The sequence below is a fragment of the Triturus cristatus genome, chromosome 3_2 (genome assembly GCF_964204655.1).
Source record: "Triturus cristatus chromosome 3_2, aTriCri1.1, whole genome shotgun sequence".
Taxonomy (NCBI): domain Eukaryota; kingdom Metazoa; phylum Chordata; class Amphibia; order Caudata; family Salamandridae; genus Triturus; species Triturus cristatus.
Window position 1 is genome coordinate 1225771490 of NC_140584.1, and position 27184 is coordinate 1225798673.

General features: G+C 43.7%; 1 protein-coding gene across 2 annotated transcripts in view; it reads right to left on the minus strand.

Moving 5' to 3' along the window:
• Positions 1 to 27184, minus strand: part of LOC146859519 (CD5 antigen-like) — a 1224668-nt gene that overhangs the window by 131828 nt on the left and 1065656 nt on the right. For both annotated transcript variants that reach the window (XM_085650229.1, XM_085650228.1), the window contains one exon: positions 19113 to 19433. In XM_085650229.1, coding sequence (XP_085506355.1) covers positions 19113 to 19433 — 321 coding nt within the window. The remainder of the gene's footprint in view (positions 1 to 19112; positions 19434 to 27184) is intronic.

A 27184-nucleotide genomic window follows, 5' to 3' on the forward strand; every position in this document is an offset into this window, starting at 1 on the left:
ATAGTATTCCTGGGGAGGCTGTCTGGGCCTGGAGTCTTATCCAACAAGGGGCGAGCAATAGCCTTGTTAATCTCGTATTGGGAGATTGGGCGGTCAAGATCAGCCTGTGCCGCAAAGTTCAGCTGAGGGAGTTGGGTGCCCCTAGCGTCCAGTAATTCGCAGAGTGATCGTACTGGGGTTCGTTCGGCATAGAGTTGATGGTAGAAGGCGGCAATTACACCAGCCATAGCCTCCAGGGACCGTTGTGTCAACCCATCCTGATCCAGTATTTCTGGGATAATGCGGTTTGCTCTGGGGTACGTGGCAAGCCTATGAAGGATTGTGCCGTTTTTATCACCCCAGCCATAAACTCTGGGCACGGACGATCTCCACAGAAGCTTGGCGGCCTCCAATGAGAGCTGTTTAATTTCAGCTTGAATGCTCACGAGGTGCTGCTCTTGAGCTACCATGCCTTCAACGGAGGGGGATTGCTCAAGACGTAGTGCTTGTGCCTCCGGTGAAGTGATTTTCAGCAGTTTGGCCCACTGCTGACGTTGGATGAGGCTTTTGGCAAATCTACGAATAGTGGCCTTGCCCGCCTCCCACAGGGTGCCCGTAGAGAGAACCGAACCCACATTGGTGATGAAGTATTGCTTCAGTTCTGATCCCACCATCTTCTTATATTCCTTGTCCTGAAGGAACCAAGCGTTCAACAGCCACACCTGCAGTGAGTAAGGGGGAGGAGCCCCTGTACTGAGGAGCAGTGGGGAGTGATCGGAAGTACCTCTCAGGAGTATTCAAACCTCTTGGATCATGGTGCAGTCAGTAGATGGGATGAAAATTGCATCAATGCAGGCCTGCGTGCGATGTGTGGCAGAGGTATGCTTGAACTGTTTAGTGTGTGGGTGCCAGATTCATCATGCATCGCAAAGACCCAGGGAGTCAGCCCAGTTCGTTAATTGCCTCGCTTGCGCCAGCCTGGAGGCTGATGGAGGACCGGTTGTGTCAAGGTGTGGGGCGGACACCGTGTTAAAATTGCCCCCGATAACAGTGGACCCCAGGGGGATGGTGGGCAGCAGAGCAGGGGATTGTTTTAGGGTCGCAGCAAGCATCGAGGGGGTGAGTACAGTGACACAAGATTAAGGGGAATACCCCCAGTGTACCACAAATGATCACGAACGTGCCCTGCAGGTCATGAATAACTTGCAAAGGGAAGGGTGCGCTTCAGTATTATGGCTACGCCACGGGAACCTTGAGTGAAACCCGAGTGCCAGATCCTATTGTAGCCGTATCGCTCTAGGAAGGGGCAGTGATTAGCCATCAGGTGTGTCTCCTGAAGCATAAGCACTCCTAAGTCAAGGCATTGTGCATAGCGCAGGACGGCAGTTTGTGTGGTCTAATAGGCCATTAATATTCCAGGATAAAATATGGAGGGCTGCCTTTGGAAATGGTATGTCAGTCATGGGGGCTGGAGATCATTGCAATGGCTCATCGGACCATGGAGAGCTGACTGCAAATGTGGAGCCTGGAGCAGGCACGAAAGCGCGCTGGTGGGAAGGACCATGTGTTTTGGGCCCATAGGGAAGTGGATCTGAGTTTCAAGTTCAAGTTCAGGAATTTGTATAGCGCACTACTCACCCAGAGGGTCTGGCGCTTGAGGGAGGGTGGGTGCATTACTTATCGAATAGCCAGGTTTTTAGTTGCTTTCTGAAGGAGAGGTGGTTCTGTGTAAGTCGGAGGTGAGTGGGGAGCGAATTCCAGGTTTTGGCCGCTAAGTAGGAGAAGGATCTTCCTCCCATGGTGGATCTGTGGATGCACGGAATTGCGGCGAGGGCTTGATTGGATGATCGTAGTTGGCGGGTGGGTGTGTAGAAGGACAGTCATGTGTTGAGGCATTTGGTTCCTACGTCGTAGAGGGCCTTGTGTGCGTGGGTGAGGAGACAGAACGTTATTCTCTTGTTTACGGGAGCTAGTGGAGATCCCTCAGGTGACCGGAGATGTGAGCATGACGGGGAATGTCCAGTATGAGTCTGGCTGAGGCATTTTGGATGCGTTGGAGTTTTTTCTGTAGTTTGGCTGTGGTCCCGGCGTAAAGGGTTATTCCATAATCCAGTTGGCTGGTGACCAGTGCGTGGGTGACTGTCTTTCTTGTTCTCGGTGGGGATCCAGCGAAAGATTTTTTTGAGCATTCGTAGGATGTTGAAGCATGAAGATGAGACGACGTTGACTTGTCTGGTCATCGAGAGGGAGGAGTCTAGGATGAAGCCCAGGTTACGTGCGTGATCAGTAGGTTGTGGTAAATAAAATTCCTTTACCTGGACTTAATTTGATACAGAAACATAATAAAATAGCTCAGTAAAATGAGAGGCAGAATCCGTGGTATTAGAGGTTCCATCACCACGGAGGTTCAGGAAGTGAAGTACATACTTTATTGACAAGAAATGACTTTTATAGTACATACATTACAATGAAGCGAATGCAGTAGGCGTAACAATTGATAAGGAAAATGACGATTTATCTGCGTAACCAAAAAATGGGTGTAATAAGGAGTAAAAAGGAACATAATTGGTTATGATGTCACATATAGGTGGATCTATAAGATAATACTTGGCATAGATGCGCGCGCAGCAATATGACGTGTAATTGACGTGTAACTAGGGGGTGAAGGGGACTTGACATTTAGCTCTACATGTGGAGACAAGAAGTCTGGGGGGTCAAGTCAACCTAATCCCAAATCATATCTAACATCCTATGTTTAAAGAACTATGTTATCCACGAAAGAAGGACTCTCGGACAGAATCTATTCTATACTGACTGTGCGTGCGTGTACAAGCGTCTAAGTGTCTACACTAAATGCGAGGGGGTAGAAATATTCCATGGTAACAGGGCTATGAATTACTTGCATGAGGACAGAGAAGCCGGGCCTTTTGCTTGGTAACTGGAAGAATGTTTACTTAAACTACTAGGCAGGAATGCATCGGCTGAGGGGGAAGCAGATAATTCGAAGGTGAAATACAGTTCTTGGCAGAGAATAGGCTGATGTCAGGCTTCGTGAGCCGCGCAGAGAATGAGACAAAGTTCATGGTCACAGATGCAGGCTCAGACTGGAGCTTTCAGAGGCAGAAGGCAAGAAGAGTTTGATGACAGAATCAGGGCCTACTTGCCTGGACTGCAAAATGGAGTAACTGAGCCATATAAAGCCGGTGGCCTTTCATATTTAGGAATGGAATATCCGGCCTATTCATGGCGGATCTGACAGAGGACATGTTGACGGCGGATGCACATGTATTTGCGTCTTCATAACTGGAACTGGAGGGAACATACATGTACTTGTAACATGCACATAGAACCGTTGGGGTCCAAGATAGGGGACATAACTGACCAGAAAAATCCATATTTCCACATTCCCTCCTTGTCCCCTACTTGCCCGTTAAGAGATATCAATCTTCATTAATCCATTGATCTGTTCATATAGCATCATTTGTTCTTCTTTCTTCTTCCGGGATCTTGAATGAAAATCTTGATGTGGAATGCACGATGTGGCACACAGACCACAGATCGCTGGTCCACATTGTAGACATAGACAGCAACTGAATAGTATGAGAAGGCCAATACCTAGGAAGGATAGAACTCTCCATCCCCAGGCTGATATCACACTCCAAAACCAACCGGACCACGTCCAAGTGCCTGGGTTCTGGTGTATCTGGTTTACAATCTTATGAAGGCGAGTTATGGCTTTATATACTGATGGCGAATTTTCTGGTATGAATACGCAGCAGCTTGATCCGATGACCCTACAAGCTCCGCCCCTATCAGCCAGGATGACGTCAAGGACAAGACGATTTTGAAGCACAACAATCCGCATAGCAGACTGCTCTTCTGTTAAATTGCCTAGGGCGGAAATAGTTTCATTCACTACTGCTTCAAGGGTTCTAGTTAATCTACGTATCAGTTTACTATTTGTAACAGTACCTATATAGGGAAAGATGCCTTTATTGAAATCTGTGTATTTTTCCCATGCTGTTTCAGTGTAATCGACAATTGGGAGATCTCTCCGCTCTCTGTTGTGTACTAAATGAATATTTCTGTAATAATCAGGAGGAGCTAGGAAAACAGGTGGCAAAAGGAATGCAATGTAGCAGGTACCATCCCAGTCTAGAGGTAGACGCATATATGCGGTCTGACCACATATAAAGTAGGAGTGGCGAGAAGCTCTAAATGAAGATTTGCCTTGATCACTGAATTCTACTATAGTAGTGCATTTACTATGGCCCATATGTATGGAACCAACCTTTCTTACACACAATTCACCCTTCGCTGGGAATACTGACATGGTGGGTAAGACTAGTTCAACTTCGGATTCGACATTTAGAATCATGAGATTAGGTGTGAATTTACCTAATCCATATACTTCATTTTCTAGATCAGTTCCTGTTCTTTTGGGGCGACCCTCCTTGTCAGGGTAGCAGACCTTGAGTAAAACTAGGTTCAGGTTTCCCCATACCCAATGATCTTGGTAAACTGCTGTGTCTGAGTCTATGGAATTGATTAAACTAAACCATGCTCCACAGGAGCCATTATGTGTAAATGGGTGTGGAAAGAATGGCAGGACTCCTTCATAATTCTGATAGGGAGGGAGCCGACCACACACCCAACAATTGGTGGCATTACTAGTCTGATGGGAATGATGTAACATACTAATGAAAGTGTTATTGCGCAGCGCCAGTCTATAAGACAATTCATGCGGAGGTAAGTCACTAAAAGAATGTTCAGCAGTAACATTATAAACATGTCTAGAAATAGGGTAATATATGTGCAACAATATACTTGCAGTAATTATTAAAAGACTCAAGAAAAACAAGATTAATAATGTCACTATGCAATGGCTACGCAGTGATTTACAATACGCCTGTCGTTTCATCATTTTTCGCGACTGTCCATGATTCAGGTCTAGAGGATACATGTCAGAGACAAATTCAACCGCTTCACCTGGGAGAGGACTTAAACAATCAAATTGTCTGACGTTCTAGGCCTCAATTTTACTTTATAGAGTTCGGTTTCAGTCTTTTCAACCAAAGGAAGTTTTGAATCAGTCTGTGAGGGAGTGCAGGGCACAATGTCTATATCCGAGGATAGTCCATGAAATTTCTTGATATGACTTGAATGAATCCAGCCCTTGCGGCCCTCGATCTTCACGGCTGTCCTTGTGGTCAGCAGAACCAACTTGGGTGTCTTCCACCTGGGCTCCAGCTGAGTCTTTCGGTCGAAATTTCTCACAAATACGAGATCACCCGGAACTACATCATGGGGTTTCACCTCAGTGTTGTCGGGAAAGGCTGCAGCTACCTGTGAACGACAAGATTGTAGTGCAGACATCAAGGAAGCCAAGTAATCTGTCAGCATATTACAGTCAACATCAGTTATTTTGCGTGGTATAGGCGTCCCCCACATATTTGGTGGTCTGCCAAAGATCACCTCATACGGGGATAGCCCTGTTCGAGAGTGTGCTACCATTCTCATGTAAAAGAGTGCAACTGGTAATGCTACTATCCAGTCGACACCTTTCTCTCTGCATATTTTGGACAATCTGATTTTCAGTATCTGATTATGTCTTTCTACGAGACCTGCTGCTTCGGGGTGTCGGACACAGTGGAATTTCCACTGATATCCTAACAGAAGTGAAACATGTTTCATTAATTCGGATGAGAACGGCTGGCCGTTATCTGAGTAGACAACACGTGGTAAACCGTATCGTGGGAAGAATTCTCGAACCAACTGTTTGGCAGTAGTCGGGGCAGTGTAATCTGAAACCGGGTATGCCTCCGTCCAACGGGACAGAGCGCAGACAACTACGAGAACATATTTGAATCATCGACATCGTTCCATCTGGATATAATCCATCTGGAGCACTTCAAAAGGGTGATTAGGAGGATGAAATCCACCCTGTTCTACGGGAACGCTTTTTCCTGGGTTAAACTGACAACAGATCATACAGGTACGGACCTTTTGTTTGGCTGCTGCTCGTAAATGTTTATTGAACCAAATGTGTTGAATGCTGTCTAGCATAGCTTTTTCTCCTAGATGCGCTGGACTATGTATACTGTTAATTATAACTTGGACCATTGAATCAGGAAGGAACCACACAGACTTTTCCTTCATCATCCATCCTTGGTCCGTTTGGATCCCTCCTAATTCAGTCCATTTCTTTATTTCGTCTGGTGTAGCATGTGTCTGTATGTCAATTACGTCAAGAGTAGGATCTTTAACTGTCATACAATGTGTCGGCATCGGGACTATTGTCTTTGTCATGTCGGGGGTTTGAGTTTGAGCAGTCTGTTTAGCTGTTCTGTCGGCTAGATCATTGCCTTGGGAAATGATATCAGTAACCTTCGTATGAGCCTTACATTTCATAATTGATATTGCAGTAGGTAGATGTATTGCATCTAATAAGGCATGAATGAGGGGTCCGTGCTGAATGTGGGCACCGTGGGAAGTTAAATAACCTCTCTCTCGCCACAGCACGCCGAAGTCATGTACAACTCCGAATGCATAACGTGAATCAGTATATATGTTGACTTTTTTATTTGTGGCTTGAATACAGGCTTGTGTCAGAGCGATGAGCTCTGCGGCTTGAGCTGACAAAGTATTTATACGATTAGTTTCAATGACTTCAGTATCTGTTGTGACTGCGTAAGCGGCCACTAACTCTCCTGTACTTGTTCTCATACATGAACCATCTACATACAATGTCAGGTCTGGATCTGACAATGGGACATCGGTTAAGTCTTGTCTGGGTTTTGTCGTTATAGTAATAACTTCAATACAGTCATGAGCTAGTGGGTCTGTTCCGGTTACTGGCAAAAGTGTGGCAGGATTCAATGTGTTACAGCGTCTGATTTCTATATGTGGCTGAAACAATGTAAGTTCGTACCCTGTAAGTCGCGCTATAGTCAAGTGTTGTGTTTGCGTTCTATTTACAAGAACCTCTACTGCATGTGGTACTTGAACTGTCAATGGATGTCCTAATACTATGGCATCGCTTTGTCTGATTGCTAAAGCTGTCGCTGCCACTGATTTCAGGCATGCAGGCAAAGCTTGAGCTACGGGATCTAATGTACTAGAAAAATAAGCACATGGTTTGTGTGCTCCTGCTTGTTCCTGTGTGAGTACTGACAAGGCAGTACCTTCGCGTTCTGTAACAAAGAGTGTAAACTGTTTTCTGTAACATGGCGTTGCTAAAACAGGTGCTTGACATAAAGCTTTCTTTAGGCTTTCAAAAGCTTGTGAATGTTCCTGAGTCCAAGGGAGAACAGTCGATGTGGCTGCCTCCTGTGTTGTCAACTGAATGAGTGGTTTTGCTAGAAATGCATACTGAGGGATCCACTGCCTACAATATGAAGTGAGACCTATGAAAGCCCGCACCTCCTTTTGTGTCTTGGGTATTGGCATGTTAGCTATTAACTGAATGCGGTCGGGTGTAAGCTGCCTTCCCTCCTTGGACAGCGAGTGTCCAAGATAAATAACTCGCTGGACACAGAATTGCAGCTTAGAAGGGGACACCTTGTGCCCCTTTTCGGCTAGAAATTTTAAAACTGTCAGTGATGCTTTTTCACATTCCGGTTCGCTTCTCGCGGTGATCAGCAGATCATCGACATATTGAAGCAGAGCAGTGTTAACTGGCATGTGGATACTGTCTAGTTCTCGTTTCAGTGCTTGGCTATAGATGCTGGGGCTTTCTGTAAATCCTTGAGGTGCGCGTGAGAATTTAAAGCTACGTCCATTTAAACTAAATCCGAACAAATATTAGCTCTCCGGATCTATTGGGACGCTGAAAAAGGCATTCTTGAGATCGATTACAGTAAAGAATGTTGCTTCGGAATCAATAGCTGTCAGTAATGACGAGATATCTGGGACCACAGGGAATTGTGGCACAATGCATTTGTTTAACTCGCGCAGATCAATAACCAATCGATAGACTGGCGGGGCCTTTGGATCTGTTCGTTTAAGAATCGGAATTATCGGTGAATTACATACATTGGAGTCGGTTTCCACAACTACTCCTTGGGCAATGAGCTCGTCAATGATTTGTAGTAAAGCCACTACAGCATCTGGTGGTAACTTGTATTGTCACATTCGTGGTAGCACCACTCCTGCCTTTAATGTGACTCGATATGGTGTAATATTCATGCAACCAACATCAGTAGGGCCTTGTGCCCATAGATGTGTAGGTAAAGTCTGCAGTCGGGGATCCATGTCTCTAGACACATAGTGACCTTTAAAATCACGTAAAAACAACCTTACTCCTTCCGGAGAACAACATATTATGGCTCCTAGAGCTTTCAATGTTTTTATTCCTAATAGATTTTCGGGACATGATTTAGTAAGCAATAAATCTGTAGTTCGGGTCAAAGGTCCTATCGTAAGTGGAAGAGGCTGTGACACTTCATTAACAATAGGCTTTCCTGAAAAACCAAGGGAAATATTCTGTGAGCCTGAGAGGGGTGCCCCTGGAACTTCACTACGTTTTATAGTTGTTCGACTTGCCCCTGTATCAAGTAAAAATTTTCTATCTTGGCCTAATAATTCACTATGTACATAAGGTCCTTCTTGATCTACAGGTATTTCAATAAGGGGTAAGTCAACTTCCCTCTCAAGGCTAGTTCATGCGTAACGCTGATACTCAGGATATTCATACTGTGCGGTCTGATACATTTGTCGTGTTGCTGTCTGTGTGGCAGCAACAGGCAACGGTGGTGCAGCTGGCACAAACTGTATTGGCTGTTGTGCGGCTGGCATGGCCTGGGCATGCTGCAGAGCTCCTTGTTCATTCTGATCTTGTCTAAGTGGTCGTGGTCTCTCTTGTGTTTTACCTATGGCGATATTATGTTTTAAAACTGGACAATCGTGTACGTAATGACCTGGCTTTTTACAATAATTACATGTCCCTTTTACAGGTCCTGCTGAATCGGAATGTGTCATACCCTTTTTATGTCCTTCAGCTGGAACTGTCTGGGAAACTAGCATTTTCATTTTCGTGTCTTTCATGCGTCTGTGTTCATGTTCTTGTTCCTCTCTAATTCTATTGTGATGATACTGTAACATTTGTAACATTTGTGATGGAGTGTTACCTTGCCAGGTACTCTCGAATTTTAATACTCTATTCTTTACTTGGGGCAGAGCATTTTCTACTAATTTTGTTACGAACAGATGTGGGTATGATTCGCTACTTGCTTTTATGCCACTATTTATACCAAAACATTTTTCAAATCGGGCATAGTAATCACTAGTGTCTTCATCTTGCTTCTGCTTACAGGCTGAAATTGTACCCCAATCTTCCTTTTTCGTAGTTAATAAACGTGGCAGTACCTGTACTAATAAACCTGGTAGTGCTTTAGTTTTATCCCCAAGTCCTGCTCCTGCAGTTCGGGCCTTTTCTTCCGCTTCTAACACTGACCATTCTATCTTTTGGTCTCCTACCTCCCACTCTTTTTCCTTGAGTTTCTCATAAATACCAGCAGGCATCAATACCTTTAATATTGTCATAATGTCGGGATAGGTATACTCTCCCATGAGTAACATGTCTTTAATTTCTCGGTGAAAACCCGCTGGATCTTTGTCATGACTGGGTACCACTTTCTTCATTTGTAACAATTCTATTTTTGATATGGGCGTATATACAAATACGCGCTTAAACTCGTTGTCCTCGCCCTTTATTGGGTGCACTTCTCGTAAGGGATTCTGTCTATCCATGTGATACGTGGTTCTTTCCTTGATGGGCAATGAGACATGCTCTGCGCATACAAAAAGAATATACTGCTTTCTTGATTCTAGAATTTCTTTAATTAATTTAGTACCTGCACCTCTCCATTTATTCATAAGCAATTCAGTCAATATGTTAGGTAAGGGACCAGGGTCCGAACGCTGACTCCGATATAGTATAATGAGTTGTTGAATCATATAAATCCCAACTAACCTCTGTTCATCTGGGGTGAGATTCAAAAATGTGCGTACTACTGTATCATCACTATATTTTCCGGGACTGTCCACCCAATGGACAGCTGCCCTGGCTAAATCTTGTTCATCCATAGAATCGAGAAAATGATAACCCCTTCGTTCTCGGAGTAGTTTGTCGGCGGTTTGGAACGAATGCTCGTTAGACCTTATATTAATTATAGGTATTTGGAAATTCCTGTTATTATCTGGACATATCGGACGTATCGGGTCAATAAGACATCTATTACTATTACAAGATCTTCCTCTTCCTACATAGGCTATGGTGTCTGACTGTCCTGTGGGCAGTCCTGACCCTTCTTCCTCGCTTTGTTCGAACTCGTCTACCTCTAATCTTTCTTCGTGTAGGCGTTCTATTTCTTTACGGATCTTTCGGCACATGGCTATTATACAATTTTGCTTATCATGTCTCCGCTCTGATATATTCTGGCTCCATCTGGTAAGAATTTGCATTGCTTCCGGGTTTACCCCCAGTCGGTCTTGATTTCTGATCACACAATTTATGAGGAAACGTAACAGTTCCCCCTGTATCTCTACTTTCTGGTATTCCATAGCTCTGTAAATACATTCTGGATCTCGCCCTGTTTGGACAAAATGATAGATTTTATCTAGATGCGCAGTCATTCCTGGTAACTTCCCTAAATACACTGCGGCTCGTCTGATACGCAATGATGCCAGGGTCATTTCGTCCTCTTTACCGGGCACTGGGTCATATCTGCAATCTATAAGAAGTTCCTTCAGCGTACGGGCACTTATGAGTTTGGGTGTACGTGAATGTGCTGACTCTTGAAAAGTAAGTTTATTCATTCTGGGTGGCGTAGAAAAAATATTGGTAGCACCTCCCGTGGCCCCATCTGGGGTGTCGGGTGTGAAAGGATTCGTCGAACGTGACACAGCAACTACAGGTGTGGACATAGCTATAGAAGTAGCTGTAGGAGCGGATGCAGAAACAGGTGTGCTTGCCGGAACTTGTGACTCGATTTTTGCTGTAGGGATACGGGTACTGGATCTTGGCGTTGGATCTCCCTGGTATGCGGTCTATGTGGGGCGGAATTAGCATACTCGGGAGCTGCGTCATCTAAATATGAGGAAAGAAAAACATCTTCTGCGGTTCTAGGATGCCCCTTAGGATGTACCTTTATTGGAAATAATGGGGGCGGCAAGTCTTTCGGTATTTCTGGAGTAGCTTTAGGTAATCCTTCGGCCAGAAGGGGGTACATACCATTCATAAGGGCATTTCTTTGTCTGTCTACTTGTTCTGATTTCACTCGGATCCCTTCCTCAATTAATAGATTTTCTCGAACTTTATTGGAATTCTCTTTACTCCTCTCTTCCTGTCTACGTGCTTTTTCTGTACGTCTATGAGATTCTTTACGCCATAATTCAACGGCGTCTTTCTGTGACTGTCTGACTTTCCTTTTCCATAACTCTTCCTCGACTTTCATGATGCACTCCGCATCCCAGGTTCCCGCTGCGGGCCACCTCTGACTTTCTGGTAATCCCTTGGTGTAGTCTACCCATAAATCAAGAAATAATATAGCGTCTAAGCCATGTTTATGATACATGAAGTACCCTGGAGTGTCCCTAGGAGGAATAGGAACTGCTTCTTCGAGTACCCCTTTTCTTGTAGTGATCTGTCTTAGTTTCGAAAAGAACGGCATATTGAGAACTGACCTTATACTTGATTTTGACCAACTGACCTGATACTTGATTTTGAACAGACTTAAATACAATAAACACGATAAAGAACAGTCATTCATACCACAATATGCAGGACGTTTTTAAACACATTAAACATTAAACATTAAACCTTTAACTGAAACAACAATGATGATCGTCTGCATAACTAATCACCAAGCTTAATTCTTGACAATAACTAGATACTTCGGAATACTTGATATACTGCTAAACAGTACATATACACTGCTAAAACAGTGCAGACCGGATTTGTGTACCCAAACCCGTCTTGACCGGCACAACCTATGTGCACGTCAGAAATGCCTCCCCAGTAATGGTACTCACCGGGTAGCTTCGGAAACGGAAGGCCTCGGAAACCGGACTTGGACCGGACTGGACTCGACTCGACTCGTCGGAAACTGGACTCGACTTCGAACTGGTGGGCCTCTGTATACCTCGGATCTTGCTCTCTCAGCTAGGCTCTGGTCGGGATACTTCGCACTTCTCACCGCCTCGTCTGGGTGTTGATCGCAGCCTCAGTCGCCCCCGCTTGACCGGAGGGAGCTACAGGAAATCCTGCTGGTACGCGTTATTGTCCGTCCAGCTGTGGCAGGAGACCGGGCCTGCAACTCACCGCCGGCGCGTGAGATGAGAAAGTGTCCCTATTCGGGCGCCATTCATGTGGTAAATAAAATTCCTTTACCTGGACTTAATTTGATACAGAAACATAATAAAATAGCTCAGTAAAATGAGAGGCAGAATCCGTGGTATTAGAGGTTCGGAATGGGCTTTATTCCAATGAACGATTATAATCGGTTGCTCCAAGTTCCATCACCACGGAGGTTCAGGAAGTGAAGTACATACTTTATTGACAAGAAATGACTTTTATAGTACATACATTACAATGAAGCGAATGCAGTAGGCGTAACAATTGATAAGGAAAATGACGATTTATCTGCGTAACCAAAAAATGGGTGTAATAAGGAGTAAAAAGGAACATAATTGGTTATGATGTCACATATAGGTGGATCTATAAGATAATACTTGGCATAGATGCGCGCGCAGCAATATGACGTGTAATTGACGTGTAACTAGGGGGTGAAGGGGACTTGACATTTAGCTCTACATGTGGAGACAAGAAGTCTGGGGGGTCAAGTCAACCTAATCCCAAATCATATCTAACATCCTATGTTTAAAGAACTATGTTATCCACGAAAGAAGGACTCTCGGACAGAATCTATTCTATACTGACTGTGCGTGCGTGTACAAGCGTCTAAGTGTCTACACTAAATGCGAGGGGGTAGAAATATTCCATGGTAACAGGGCTATGAATTACTTGCATGAGGACAGAGAAGCCGGGCCTTTTGCTTGGTAACTGGAAGAATGTTTACTTAAACTACTAGGCAGGAATGCATCGGCTGAGGGGGAAGCAGATAATTCGAAGGTGAAATACAGTTCTTGGCAGAGAATAGGCTGATGTCAGGCTTCGTGAGCCGCGCAGAGAATGAGACAAAGTTCATGGTCACAGATGCAGGCTCAGACTGGAGCTTTCAGAGGCAGAAGGCAAGAAGAGTTTGATGACAGAATCAGGGCCTACTTGCCTGGACTGCAAAATGGAGTAACTGAGCCATATAAAGCCGGTGGCCTTTCATATTTAGGAATGGAATATCCGGCCTATTCATGGCGGATCTGACAGAGGACATGTTGACGGTGGATGCACATGTATTTGCGTCTTCATAACTGGAACTGGAGGGAACATACATGTACTTGTAACATGCACATAGAACCGTTGGGGTCCAAGATAGGGGACATAACTGACCAGAAAAATCCATATTTCCACAAGGTATGGGTGCTGTACCCAGGGCCGGTGGCCACCATGAGTCGTCCCAGGCAGAGGGGGATGACCCTAAGATGAGGACTTCCGTTTTGTCCAAGTTAAGTTTTAAACGGCTGTTCTTCATCCATTCGGCTACTTCTTTTATTCCTTCGTGAAGATTGGTTTTGGCGGTGTTTGGGTCTTTGGTGAGGGAGAGGATCAGCTGGGTGTCATCTGCGTAGGAGATGATGTTGAGGTTGTGTTGGCGCGATGGATGCGAGGGGACTCATGTATACGTTGAAGAGGGTGGGGCTGAGTGAAGATCCTTGTGGTACACCACAGATGGCTTCTGATTTGAATGGGGGGAGGCGGACTCTCTGGGTTCTTCCCGCGAGGAACGAGATGATCCAATTCAAAGCTTTTCCTTGTATTCCGACGTTGTTGAGGCGTTGTATGAGTGTGCTATGACATACTGTGTCGAAGGCGGCGGAGAGGTCGAGTAGGATGAGGGCAACTGTTTCTCCGTTGTCCAGTAGCGTTCGGATGTCGTCTGTAGCTGCGATGAGGGTGGTTTCGGTGCTGTGTTTGGCTCTGAAGCCGGACTGTGAAGGGTCGAGGGAATTGTTGGATTCAAGGAAGGCGGCGAGCTGACTATTGACGGCTTTCTCAATGACTTTGGCAGGGAATGGGAGGAGTGAGATGGGGCGGTAGTTCTTAAGTTCAGAGGGGTCTGCTGTGGGTTTCTTCAGAAGGGCGCTGAGTTCGGCATGTTTCCAGCTTTCCGGGAAGGTAGCGGAGTTGAAGGAACAGTTGATGACATCGCGGAGATGGGGTGCGATGATGGAGTTTCGTGTGGGTGTTGGTTCAACAAAACAACACAAAACAGAATAAAACCTCGGGAGCAATCATTCCCAACCCCCTCCTCCTCCCTTTCCCCCACCCTATACTTCAAAAACAGAAGCATCTGTCAACCCCCCTAGAACCAGAAAACCAAACTAAAATACTCGGGTTGAGAAGGGTGGAGGAGTAAGGACCCCTCCATATGAGTGGATATACAGTGTCTCAGCAGGAAGACGAAGACCCAGAGCAAACAGTCTGCCAGAAACCCAGATCATCCAGAAGTCAAGGCATGTCCCCAGAATGCCAACCGCTTCGGTCACCAGCACTTCAGATGGTCGGGCTATGAGAAAGGTCAGTGTCTGTTCCCAGAAGGTCTCGCCGAGCCGAAGGTGGAGAGTCCACCAGTGGGCCACCAGAAGCTTGGGTTCTGACATGGGGAGGGGAGGCCGAGGAGCTGGAGGACCTTCGAGGTTTGTGAGCCGCTAGGCTGGAGGATCTCTGGGACACCATTTGGGATCGGCGTCTCCTGCTGGAGTACGTGCACCGTCGAATCTGGCGCCCCAGCATCCGGGGCCGTGCAGGCCGGGAGCACGGCGGACCGGGAGGCAGAATGCGTTGTTGCCAGAGGGGCCGCTTCTCTGTTAGCCAAGTCCAGGCAACTTGGGGGGAGTCAAAGAAGTGTGTAGTGTTTTGGAAAATGACCCGTAGGCGTACCGGGAATTGCAATTGGTATTGGAGGCCTAGGGATCTCAACTTCTTCTTTACCTCGATGCAGGATAGACATTGGTCCTGCACTTCCTCGGTACAGTCCGGGAATATCATAATGGTATGGTGGGAGCTTGCTTTGCATAGGATGGCATCTCGGTCTTTGAAGTTGAGGATCTTCAGGATGAAAGAGTGAGCAGTGGTCCCGGTTGGCGGTTTCGGGGCAAGAGATCAAAGTGCCAGGCAGAAAGAGAGTCTCTTGGCATCCAGGAGGAAAACCAAGCATCTTCTCAACCCCTTTCAGGAACCCCACCAGTCTGAGGTTGTTGTGGCACACGCGGTTTTCGGCATCTTTGGCCCGCCAGTGGAGTTCTCTGGTGTACGAGCTCAGGCTAGCCACTTGGTCTTTAAGGTGGCGAATGTCATCCTCCGCCATTGAATTTTGGGATTCGGCTTCAGTTATTCGAGCCATGGTGTTACAGAGATCCTTCCGGAGGAGAGACACGTCCACCTTGACCTCTCCTATCTTCCCCTCTACCAAAGCCCGCGAAGAGCTGATGGTCTGCAGGATAGTCGCCAGGTCCGTGCCTGGGGTAGATGGAACGCCATCTGTTGGTCCCGGTGGATCAGGCTCCTGGGTGGTGAAGCGGTCCATTTTGGTTTGTGTGGGAGCAGTTGCGGACTTGGGGACATTGTCTCTCCCCATGATCTACAGCCAGATAATTTGCGGGGTTACAGGAGCTAGGGTAGGGAAAACGTCAATCCCAGCCAAGGGCCCAGTTGTGGGAGCAAGAATCAGCCCGCTTGACCACTGTGGCAGAGAGCTCACTATCAGTTAGAGGGTGACCAAGGGGGTGGTTCAAACCGTTCTGATACTGCACAATGCTGCACCCCAATGATGCTGGCGGGGAGAGGGGGAGGATGAAGGTTGTAGGCCTCTCAGCAGGCACGCTTCCGGCTGGTTGCCGTCCAGAGAGGGGTGTAGGCTGGGTATGGGAGGATTAGGCCTTGTGGCTTGAACTACAGTGACAGGACAGGAGCACCCTGGACCCAGACACAGCGCCCCGCTCCACAACCCCTCTCAGCAGGACGGCAAGTGCTAGGGCGGTGAGAGGTCTGGGGCTCACCGGGGCAGGCCCAGCAGAGGTGCACACTCTCGCTGAAGGCATGGCACCAGCAACAAGCACCTCAGGACTCTGGCGAGTGGGACCAGGTATGGTGCCTCAGGCCGCCACAGCACAACGGAAAATTGGTTGATACATGGGGCCCATAGACCCTACGTCCAGCAAGTTTCAGGCAGCTACTGTTTTCCCCCGGACCTCCTGACATCAAAGAATTATCTTGCTGACCTTACCACTACCATGGCTGGTTGGTGACCAGTACAATTACCTCCATTTTTACTCGATGCTGCAACATGAGGGAACTTTGCAGCACCTTCAAACGACTACAGTAGTTGCTCTGTTGTCAACCTTCTGCATCCATTTCCTCCCCAGCACCGTCTAAGTGTTAAACCCAGCTCTCCTGCAGCTCCTGTTCCAGCACCAAGGACAGCCAGGACAAATCTGTACTCAGGCCTCTCGGACCAGGTAAAATTCACTTCACTATGTGGCTTGATCCAGAGGACAGCATCACCTTAACCTCCGTGGGTTCCAAAAAACTCGACCTGCAAGTGACCCATTGTTAGTGCTTTATCCCATCAATCGCACAGGTAAAGTTTTACTGAAGTGTATTGCACTGATTCATGATTTCTTCTAAAATCAATATCTCCAGTTATACTTATCTGATTCATTTTAGTGTCTATATTAATATAAAAATCTGCTTTATTTTTATAAATTGGTATTTGTTTTCCTTCGAGTTCTGTCAATTGCTGATCATCCATGTTGGTACTCTGAAATGCTTAACACATGTTCCCAAAGCTTAATTAGTTCCTGACAAGGAGGCCACTGCAGTTTTCACCACCCATCGCTGCAAATGACGGTACCAAAACAACTACTTATCATCTCTCTCACCTACAAGGGCAACAAATCAGATTACTCCAGGCAGGGAGGCAGGTATTAGTATGTTTTAATGTATATTGTATTAATAAACAGCAATTGTTCTGCTCATCTCTAAATTAGATGAGCAGTGTCGCCATGTGGCAGACTGTCATAAGTGCGGTGTTGACTAATAAGTGCTGGTGCTGAACACCGGAAGCCACCAGCTCAAACTAACCACTGCATGTTCCTCTATTCAAACCTGACTGTTCTTTGCCAAACTACCAGGACTGAGCTAAGGATTTATTATTGTGAATCCAAGGGCCTTCTTTGGGGTACTTTGAGAGTATTACATAGTGAGGCCTAGCCAGCATCGCCACATAATACGCCACCTTCCTACATCTCATATCTTTGAAAGATTCCTTATATCTATTGTTCTAGGTTGGATGGTCTCTCCTTTGGCTGCCTGTGAGTCAGACAATAGAATACCCTCCCTCATGGCTTGCTTCATTCCGCATCTGAAAGTATTTTCTTCAAAAAGTTGAAAAACTTGGCTCTTAATTTCTAATGAACTTTCTTGGCCTTGTCTGAGGTCTGCTGTCTCAGCACCGGAGTGTTCCTATCGGGGGTTAGCTATTGGGCTCTACAAAACTTCAAGCATTTGTTTATCTAATAGTTAAGTCTGTGCCTTAAAAAAATTAAATATCACCAAATATCCTTTAGAACTCACAGGATATTGGCTGCTTGCCAGTTCTGCTTCCTAAGTATATTATTACAATATAACACAAGTATCTTAAGGATTTAGCAGGTGTTGCCTATCGTACAAACTTGGCTCAAGGGCAATATAGTACTTTACATGAGTACAAGATTACATTACACTTTTTTTATGTACAAGCAGGCACATGCGTCAAACATACCATTTGCGATTCCTTATTAGCGAAAAATAAGGATTCGCTAATAAGGAAGTGCAAATGCCTATGCATGTAGGAATCACTGAGAAAATAGCGATTCCTAAAAATTCCTTAATTGTGACTCGCAAATTGTGAGTGGCAATTAAGGAACGGCTCCCGATTCATTCCTATGGGCCTTAATGAATGGGAGATTGCATGCGTAGGTACTCACAAATTGAGCATGCAATTTCAAGGGAGCAAGGGTTTCACAACGACACCCTGTTGCACCCCTGAAATAGTGATGTGCACCCATGTTGTGCACACACATGCCCCAAGGGCATGTGTGTGCGCAACATGAAACTTTGAAAAATGAACTAAAGTGCATTTTTCAAAGTTTTTGCAAATTACCATCAAGTTAAACTTCATGGTAATTTGCGCCTCCTATTAGCGAAATCGCTATTCCAAAGTGGTTCTTGCATTGCATTTAAGAAATTGCAAATTGCAATTACTTAAATGTAATCGCAATTTGAGAAATCACAAATAATTGCAAATTCTTAAATTGCGAGTGCCTTGAACCTTGATGCGTCGCAAATACCGTTTCTGCTGGTGCAAACGGCTTATTTTTGAGAATCGCACAGTTTGCGCTTGCAAAAATGGTTGATGCATATGCCTGAGTGAGATTAAGGCCCAGATTTACTAACGATTGATGCAAGGCTGCACAGCAAGCTAAGTTGCTGTGCATCAAAGGGAGAGCGACAAATCTGCCATATTTATTAAGCTATGGTGAATTTTTTCTCTCCCCCAGTGCTCGTTCACTTTTGGCTCTAAAGTGCCAATGCAAACTCCCTTGCCCCAGAGTGTAAAGGTGTGTGCATTCTCTAAATCCTAGGTTTTGTATCAGATGGAGACCCTTCATGTTAAAAAACTATCCTTTGATACTTTTATACTTTGTATGTGTGTTGTACAATGCAGAATACATACAAAGTTTGAAAAATATGAAGAAAGGAAACCATTTCTCCGTCTTGAATCTGCCACACGAAGGCATAAAGATTTGTCAGAAATCACTATCTACACATTTTAAAAGATAGATATTTGCATCAAAACCCATGGGTGGTTGCATGGAAATGCCCATCCATCACTCATGGAAATCCCCTTGGAACTTGGAAGCTCTGGCTCTTAGACCACGTCTCCTCCCCCAGGGAATCCACATGGATCTCTTACCTGTACATATGACACCTGGATCCCTTCTGTCTGAGCAGCGATTATTTCCCCAGGATGGGTGTTGACAATCATAGAGTGACATTTCTTCTCCTGTACATTTGATATCACTCAGCAAAACTGGAAGTTTTCCATTTCCAAAGTTGAAATCGTAGATGTTTGTTCTTTGTGCTGACCCACAGCCCAGCTGTCTGCAGACTACCTGGGCATTCTTTACATCCCAGTCAGCAACACAGATAGCTCCCCATTGATTGTTATGTTTCACTTCTACTCTGCCACTGCATGCATCTCCGGAATTCACCAAACGGATCTTATCAGCACCACCTAGGAGCAGAAATATCAAAGAGAGCAGACAATGAGTGACACACAGTATTCAGTTATTAACTCAGGTTGAATCTCCTATAAGTAACATATCTCATCCAAGTAAACATCTATTGGCATTTTTGACGAGCAATTCTACCAGACAAAATTGCTCTTCACAAACCACATTTTCACTAGAAATGGTTACAGCAACCCTGGCTTCAACCCATAAGATTCTATTGGATCAGCTTATTTGTCAAAAAAAGTCAGCAATGTACTCCTGTGGGCTCACACCTACAATTGAAGTATTTTGGAAAACAGTGACACTTAAGGGCCCATTCGTAGATGTAAATCCACAAGTGTAGATTTAGGACCTGATCTGGTCCCGCTGTTGTTTTACCATCGACTTCCCTGTCCACCTGCGAGGTGGTCCCCCTGTTACTTTTAGATGCTGGTGGGTCGATGGGCAACAGTACGTCCGAATGTCGCTATCTCCACCAGGTTCTTCCTCTTGCGTCGACGGCATCATCGGCAAAAGCAGCTGCCAGAGCGAGTGCAACCAGTATTACAGCCAGGGCGATCATGATATGCCTTCCCACTGATATAACTGTGGCAGGGAGACCTCCACACCTGAGTTATCGGTTCTTTCTTTTTTCCACTTCCCTTTCCATCATGAACCCAATTGTCTGTGTCCTCCCTTTGTTGCTGCTACTTGATCACAAATCTAATCAACACAGTTATTGCTGGAATTGAAGGTAAGCTGCATTTTTACTTGTTTCCTTTTGAATTGTATGTTTCCATTAACTCTGGACTTGTACATTTTTAAATCTATCTTACAAGTTATATTTTTCTAATGTGTAATCCAAATGTATGTAATGTTGTTGTTTAATAAATTTAAAGAAACACGTGTATATTGTATTTTATTTTCATATTTGGTGGAAGTTGGCTTCATGATAATGGACACGTACACAAAAATTAACATCAATCAAAAAATCTAAAAGTGTTGATACAGGTGTGTTTAAATATTTTTCATAATATATCAAATTATAAAAATATGCATTACACATTATTGGGATAATTACATTTAGCACAATGTAGAAATTGCACCAAAGAATGTGAAACAATTAATTTTAGTAACTGTCAAATCAATGTTAGTTAAAAGCCTAAATCATTTAATATATGTATTAATGTAACATTTCCCCTTGTCTAGTTTATTACATTTTAATTGTCTATTTTCTTAAGGTGTAAAGCATATGTATTTATTTATATCACTCATTAAGCACAAACAAACACACCTGTATTAACACTTAAAACACATTTTGGAGGGGTAAGTGTCCATTATCATGACAAAGGCATGCACCCAAATTTCACTTTTAACCTTCATCACATTCATTATTTGCATGTGTATGAACCCAACAAATTAGACATTTAAAAAAACTATTATATCACCTGTTATACTTGTAAGTACAAATGTGGAATTCAACATTTTCATCATTAAAATTTCCAGGAATCAATGAATTGTAAATGAAAAATAATGAAAGCACAAACATTGTCAAATCATTTTTTTTATTAGCAAATGAGAAACATATCTAATATACATTTTATTTTATGTAAAACATAAAAGAGTAAAAAAGACTTTCCCTTCACTACAGGCTGTTGCATTGTTGCCCAAAACCTGCCTCATAGATATACTGCCAAAGGGTAACCTCCTCGGGAAGGGGCATCCATTGGCCACAGAGCAGGCGCCTCAAGGATCCTTCTTGGGGGTGGGTTTGGGTTTGATCGGGCTTAGGGACAGGAAAGAGGTGAATTTGGGAGGCAAAGTATGGGTATGAGGGGTTGCAGAGCATTTCGTTTTGAAGGACTGAGGGAGCTGAAGTGGGAAATATGCGTCTATCTATGTGATTTGCAGTTGCATGTAGGACTGGTGTATGTTGTGTAGGTTTGGATGTGTGTTTTCTGGCAGGTGTTTAGTGTTCAGGTGAGTGTCTGCATTTTATTTTGCTGGCTGTTATTTTGGGTGTAGGTGTTCTTTTGTGTGAGTGTGTTGGTTAGGATAAGTGTGTGGTTGAGTTGACTGGTATGTTGTTGTTGTTGTGCATGTGTCTGCATGTTTTGCACTTACATGTGTGTATGGTGTATGTTTGGATGTGTGTGGTTTGGGTGGTGTTCTGGTGAATATGTGCTTTTGTGTTTGGTTGGTGTTTTTATATGTGTAGGTGTGCCATTATGTGAGTGTGTTGGTTTGGTTGAGCGCGCTGTAGAGCTGGTTGTTGTGGTGTTTACGGGTATGGTGGTGGTTGTGGGTGTGGTGGTGGTTTTGGTGGCTGTAGGTGTGCTGGTGGTTGTGGTAGTGATTCTGGGTGTGCTGGTGGATGTGGTGGTTCTGAGTCTGGTGGTAGTTGTGGTGGTTGTGGGTGTGGTAGTGGTTGTGTTGACTGTGGGTGTAGGGTCAATAGTGATTCTGGTCTACAGAGGATTATGTTGTGTTAGGCCATCCTACGCTCCCGGCGCATAGAGGTCATGCTAAAGGAGGCATTCCCATACTGCTCAGAACCAACACTAAATGGGTCTATAAAGACATTACTCATGATTTTAATTTAATCCAGGTGGTCAAAATTGATGTTAGAGAGAAATCAGATAGTACTGTGCCTCTGCTAATTATAAATGCTTATATACCCCCCCCCCCCGGTTCTTCTCATTTCTTTTTAATAGAAGAGCATTTTATTTTCATCTCCTCTACCATGGAAGGAGAAAACTGTCTACATCTAATATTGGTAGGCGACCTTAACGCTAACGTCTCAAATCCTTGTAGAAGATTGTTTGTCAATTCCCCAAAAGAGGAAGCTTTAAAAATTCTGCCTGCATTGTTTCCCAAAAATAGTCAGTAAGACAAAAGAGGGTTGACTGTCCTAGAAGCCCTAAGAAAGACAGACTTACTAATTGTTAATGGGAGACTTGGAGGTGATATATCCCCACAAAAGCCACCCACAAATCGCCTACTGGGGGTTCTATTATTGATTATTTAATTGTATCCTCAGACACATTTAATAGGCTGTCCCATATGGAAGTTTTGGACAATTCCCTTAGCGGCCACATGTTGATCTCCTATCAGCTGGAGGTAATTTAAACTGAAGTAAGCTCCTTGGACTTCAAAGATATGCCTGTGCAATTCAATAAAACAAATGGCAGCCTCTAAAGTAAGAGACCTTATTAACGTTAATAGATGACCAGCCACTATCTATATCAGGAAACCAAAAGTCTTCTAAGTTAGATCCGGTGGTCTCCTTCAATTGCAATATGACCACTCTGGTTGCATCTTATAAGGTCACCTTTGAACCTCCTCGCATAAGCCATTGGATAAGTCTCTAATCTCTTTAGGGAAATAAATAGGTTAGTGAGTGCCCAATTCTTGAACTTCTCTCTGGATCACCACCAATTAATCTTCCTTCTAAAAAGGAAAAGATTTTGGAAAAATGCTCCCTCAGCTACGAAAAAGAAGACTCCAACTGGGTCTGCCTAAAGGAGGCAGTCTCAAAGAACAATGCTAAAATATATTGGGAAATAATATCTGATTGCTGCGGCTCAAGGGCAAAATCTATCCATATCCCCATTTAACACATTTGTACTTGGCTAACCCTAATTCTTTGGGTAGCCCTACTTCCTCAAGTATTCCATCTAGTCCGTTGGCATCTAGTTTCGCTCCATCAAGGTGTGAGTTTATAGGTGCCATTAAAAGAATGAGGTCCTCAGGAGCCAGGGGCCCGGATCAAGTGCCAATGTCTTTGATCAAGAAAGAGCCCCTGCTATGGACCACACTCCTTACCCTTCTCTTTAGACATTGCTTCCATCTAGAAAATATTCCTCCCTCCTGGTTTAGTAGTATTTAAATTCCTCTTTTTATAAAGGGGCTTAGTCACCACCCGGACAACTACCGGCGAATAGCCCTATTAGAATCAGCTGGGAAAGTTTTTGTGTGTGGGTACTAGATCACCTTAATGATTGAGTGACTGAAAAAAAAGTATCCCCCTTGAACAAGCTGGATTTAGGAAAGACCATTGTGCCATAGATTATATGTGTATGTTGAAAGTAACTGAAGAGAAGTACACTCAGTTTCGTAACACACATATTTATGGCATTCTTAGATTTTACAACAGCCTTCGATAAGATAGATCACCATTACTTTGGAAAAAACTTCAAAAAATTAGACTCCCTTCCCCCTTTTATCCGTCATAATAGCTCTGTACTCTAATATGTGGTATCAGGATCTTCTGGGAGGAGATTAAGGCCTTCCAGCCACAATTCATTAAAAAATGGCCTGAAGCAAGGCTGTCTTTTAGCACCGACCCTCTTATCCCTTTATGTGGCTGATCTTCCGGACTATTTTTCTTCCCAAGAGGCAAATGCACCGGAGATAGGTGGCCGCCCTTTTCCATGTCTAATGTATGCGGACGATATTACAATTATGCACCTGACTCCCATTGGGTTGAGTGAGAAGCTGAAGGCTTTACAAAAATATATAGGGGCATATTATCAAGAAGCAGCTTTAAAATTATAACGCCGTGCTTGATAAAATGTCCCATAGTTCCTCAATTCTTGAAGATAAATACCTCGAAAAGTAAAATTTTGATTCAAAGAAATAGAAAGAATAGAAAAGTTTGCAACAGATAAAAACCCCATATTGATCATTGCTCTAGTAAAGCCACATCACACGCTAATGGCTTACGTAGATTCTATAATGAAATGGGCCGTAGGCATTTTTTGCACATGTAGTCTGTCTTTAAAGCAAAGGTGACACCAACACTCCCGTATGCTATTGAATCCATTCAAATTGAAAAAAGCAGCTTCATTGATAAAAAAGAGGGCCAGATTTTCCGTAAACTTTAATACCCTGATCACGTCTTCAGCTATTCGCTTGGAATTGTTTTTATACGTTTATTTGTCCAAGGTTTAGCTAGAGTAATCCGGTTGGGATATCTGCCAAAGAATAGTGACTCGATTACAATAAGGGGATTCCTAAGTCGAGAGATCTTTGGTGCAAAGACTGACAAATACTCGTTTCCATGTGACTTCACTTCAGCAATAAATTTCTTTTGCACACAGGAGAAGCTACTGCTCTCACTTTCACCCATGGAACTCAAAACATTTATAAAAAATTCACTAGCTGCACTTTTAGCTATTTAAGGTATCTTAAGAATTGCCGAGAGAAGGATAGATTGAAGACAGTATTTAACTCCTGTAATCCGAGAGCTACCCAGAAATATTTATCCTGGAATTTAGATCATGGAATCCTTTGCTTTTTGCTTTTATTCCGTATGAACCTCCTACCTCTAAATGACTTACCAGCAATATGGTCTCCCCCGCTAGCACAGGAAGCCATTGCAATCTTTGTAATATGGGCACTCAGAACATTGACAATTTTCTGTTTGTATGCCCGGTCCTATTACCTCATTGCCTCCATCTGTTACGTCCTCTGTTTAAGCAGAACAATATCACATCTGCAGTTTCAGCTTGTGAGTTTTTCCTTTTCCCAAAGAAAGAATTAGTCTGCGTAAAAATCTTAATATTTATCTGTTGCGGTAAAGGAATTGTAATTACATCCAAATTCATTATATTATTGTTCTTAATTTCCCCTTATTGTTCTTAAAGTGTTCCTAAATCATTTATGGAACTGTTGCTGCTAGATTGAATGAAGTTTTCCATTTGTGGTCTTGAGCCATTCGATTTTTTGTAATTCTCTTTTTTCTTGTATTGCATGAAAAAGAGTACATAACTAATTCTATTTATTTGGTGCGGTAAAAAAATGATAACGGTATTTTAGAACCCAATTTCATTATGATATTTGTCCTCTTCTTATTTAATTTTTTTTTTTTAGTATCTTTAAACTATTTGCTGGAGTTTGAACTTTATTATTGCTGCTAGGTCGAAGGATGTTTCTGTTACAACTATATAAGCTTTTTTGTTTTCTCTTTTAAGCTACATCTTCTGTCAAGTTTATGGTTGTGACATTATTTGTACAAAATGTGAGTGACTTGTCGTTTCTCATTTATAAAAACAATATTTTATGGTAAAGGTCTTTATTTGCACAATATACAATGTTATCTTATCTTGTGATCCTCTTGTAATTTTTTAAGTGGACCTCTTTTTGAGTTCCATATCTTTATAAAGAATTGAATTGAATTAAGCAGGGCCAATAGTGTCTGTATGTTGTCTGTGTGTTTGTTTGTGTTTATGTGTGTCTGTGTGTTTGTGATTGTGCTGTTTGTGTCTGGTAGAGTGGGTGACTATAAAGAAGTGGGTGTACCTGGGATTGGGGTGGGGCTTGGGATTTGGGTTGAGGAAGGGACCTGAGTTGGGGCACAAGGTTGGACTGCTTGGGAGGCTATTTATGCAAGTGATCTCTGCATGCCAGACTTTGAACTGTGAATACATTCAGAAATGCAACCATTTGCTGGATTTGATAACTAAGGCCCTGGATGCTCCACACAATTGCAGTCTGGTTTACAGAGATGCTTTGTAAGGGGTCAAAAGTCCACTCACTAAGCGCAGATGGGGTGACATGGGCAGGTGGTAAGGTGCCTGTGGTGAAGGAGACACCAGCCCTTTTAGGGGGGGGGTGGGTTTGGCCAACTGGGGGGAGCAAGATTGAGGGTAGCGATATACCCCTGGGTGGCAGACAAGGATGCAGCTTGTGCAGTTCCTGTAGGATCCACTACCATTAGAGACTGGCTGCTTGTGGAGGCCTCCAATGAAGATGATGAGGTGGTGGCCTCCATTCTTGTCCCCTCAACCTCCATGCCACTGAGTCCATCGGTGTCCGATGTCTCACCACCCAAAACACAGTGGCCTTTGCTTGTTCTTAAGGATGCTGAATATACATATACAATAGATTAATTGCATCTGTGTGAATAGAACTGATCATGAAGTTTGTCTCAATACATTTTCCAAAATGTAATATTTCACCTGCTTTAAGGTTTTCAAACTTTGGCATAATCTTATCATTATCTTATGCATGTAGGGAACAACTTCAGAAACCATAAGGTCACAGTTTTGTAACTTCCCATTATTGCTACACCACTTTAGTACAGAGCAAAAAAAAGTTACCCCAAGTTATTTTTAGTTTGTTTTGCCATTGTGAAAAAAAGTAAACATATTCTGGCTTTATCAGATATATTTTTTTTAATAATTAATAAAAATAAAAATGCAAATCACAATATGAAACAGATTAAACCTTGATGCTTTTCATGAGTCATTCTTTTGCCCGATTTGGAGTTTTCCAGTCAGTATCCTCCTACATATATGTGATGGAACATTCCATCTGCAAGCATCCCTTAACAAATTTACTTTTGAACATTATTGATTTACCATCTGAACATAGCAAATGAAATAAAATGTTACTCTGTCACCAATGTGTTCACATTCCGGTCTGTTTTTTAAAAAAAATGAATGCCTATATAGAAAAATTTTGCAGGAAATGTTATGGGCTTACTATACCACTCCCAGCTCTGTAACAGGAGTCTCGCCCTTTGCGGCCCTTGAGGTAGAAAACCCTTTATAAAAATGTTTCCAGGATGGTTGGGTGGGGGGGACAGAGTTACTCATGATCCCAACCTGGTCAAAGATAAAATTGTACTCCACCAAAGCCAAGTACGAGAGCCAATACAATGTCAAACATGGCACCAAGAGTAAACTATGGAATGTATGGGACTGGGTGAATGTAAAGGGGCCGGTCGGCCGGGAAGGGGCTATGTCCAAATTCTCTCAACTCACGCGCA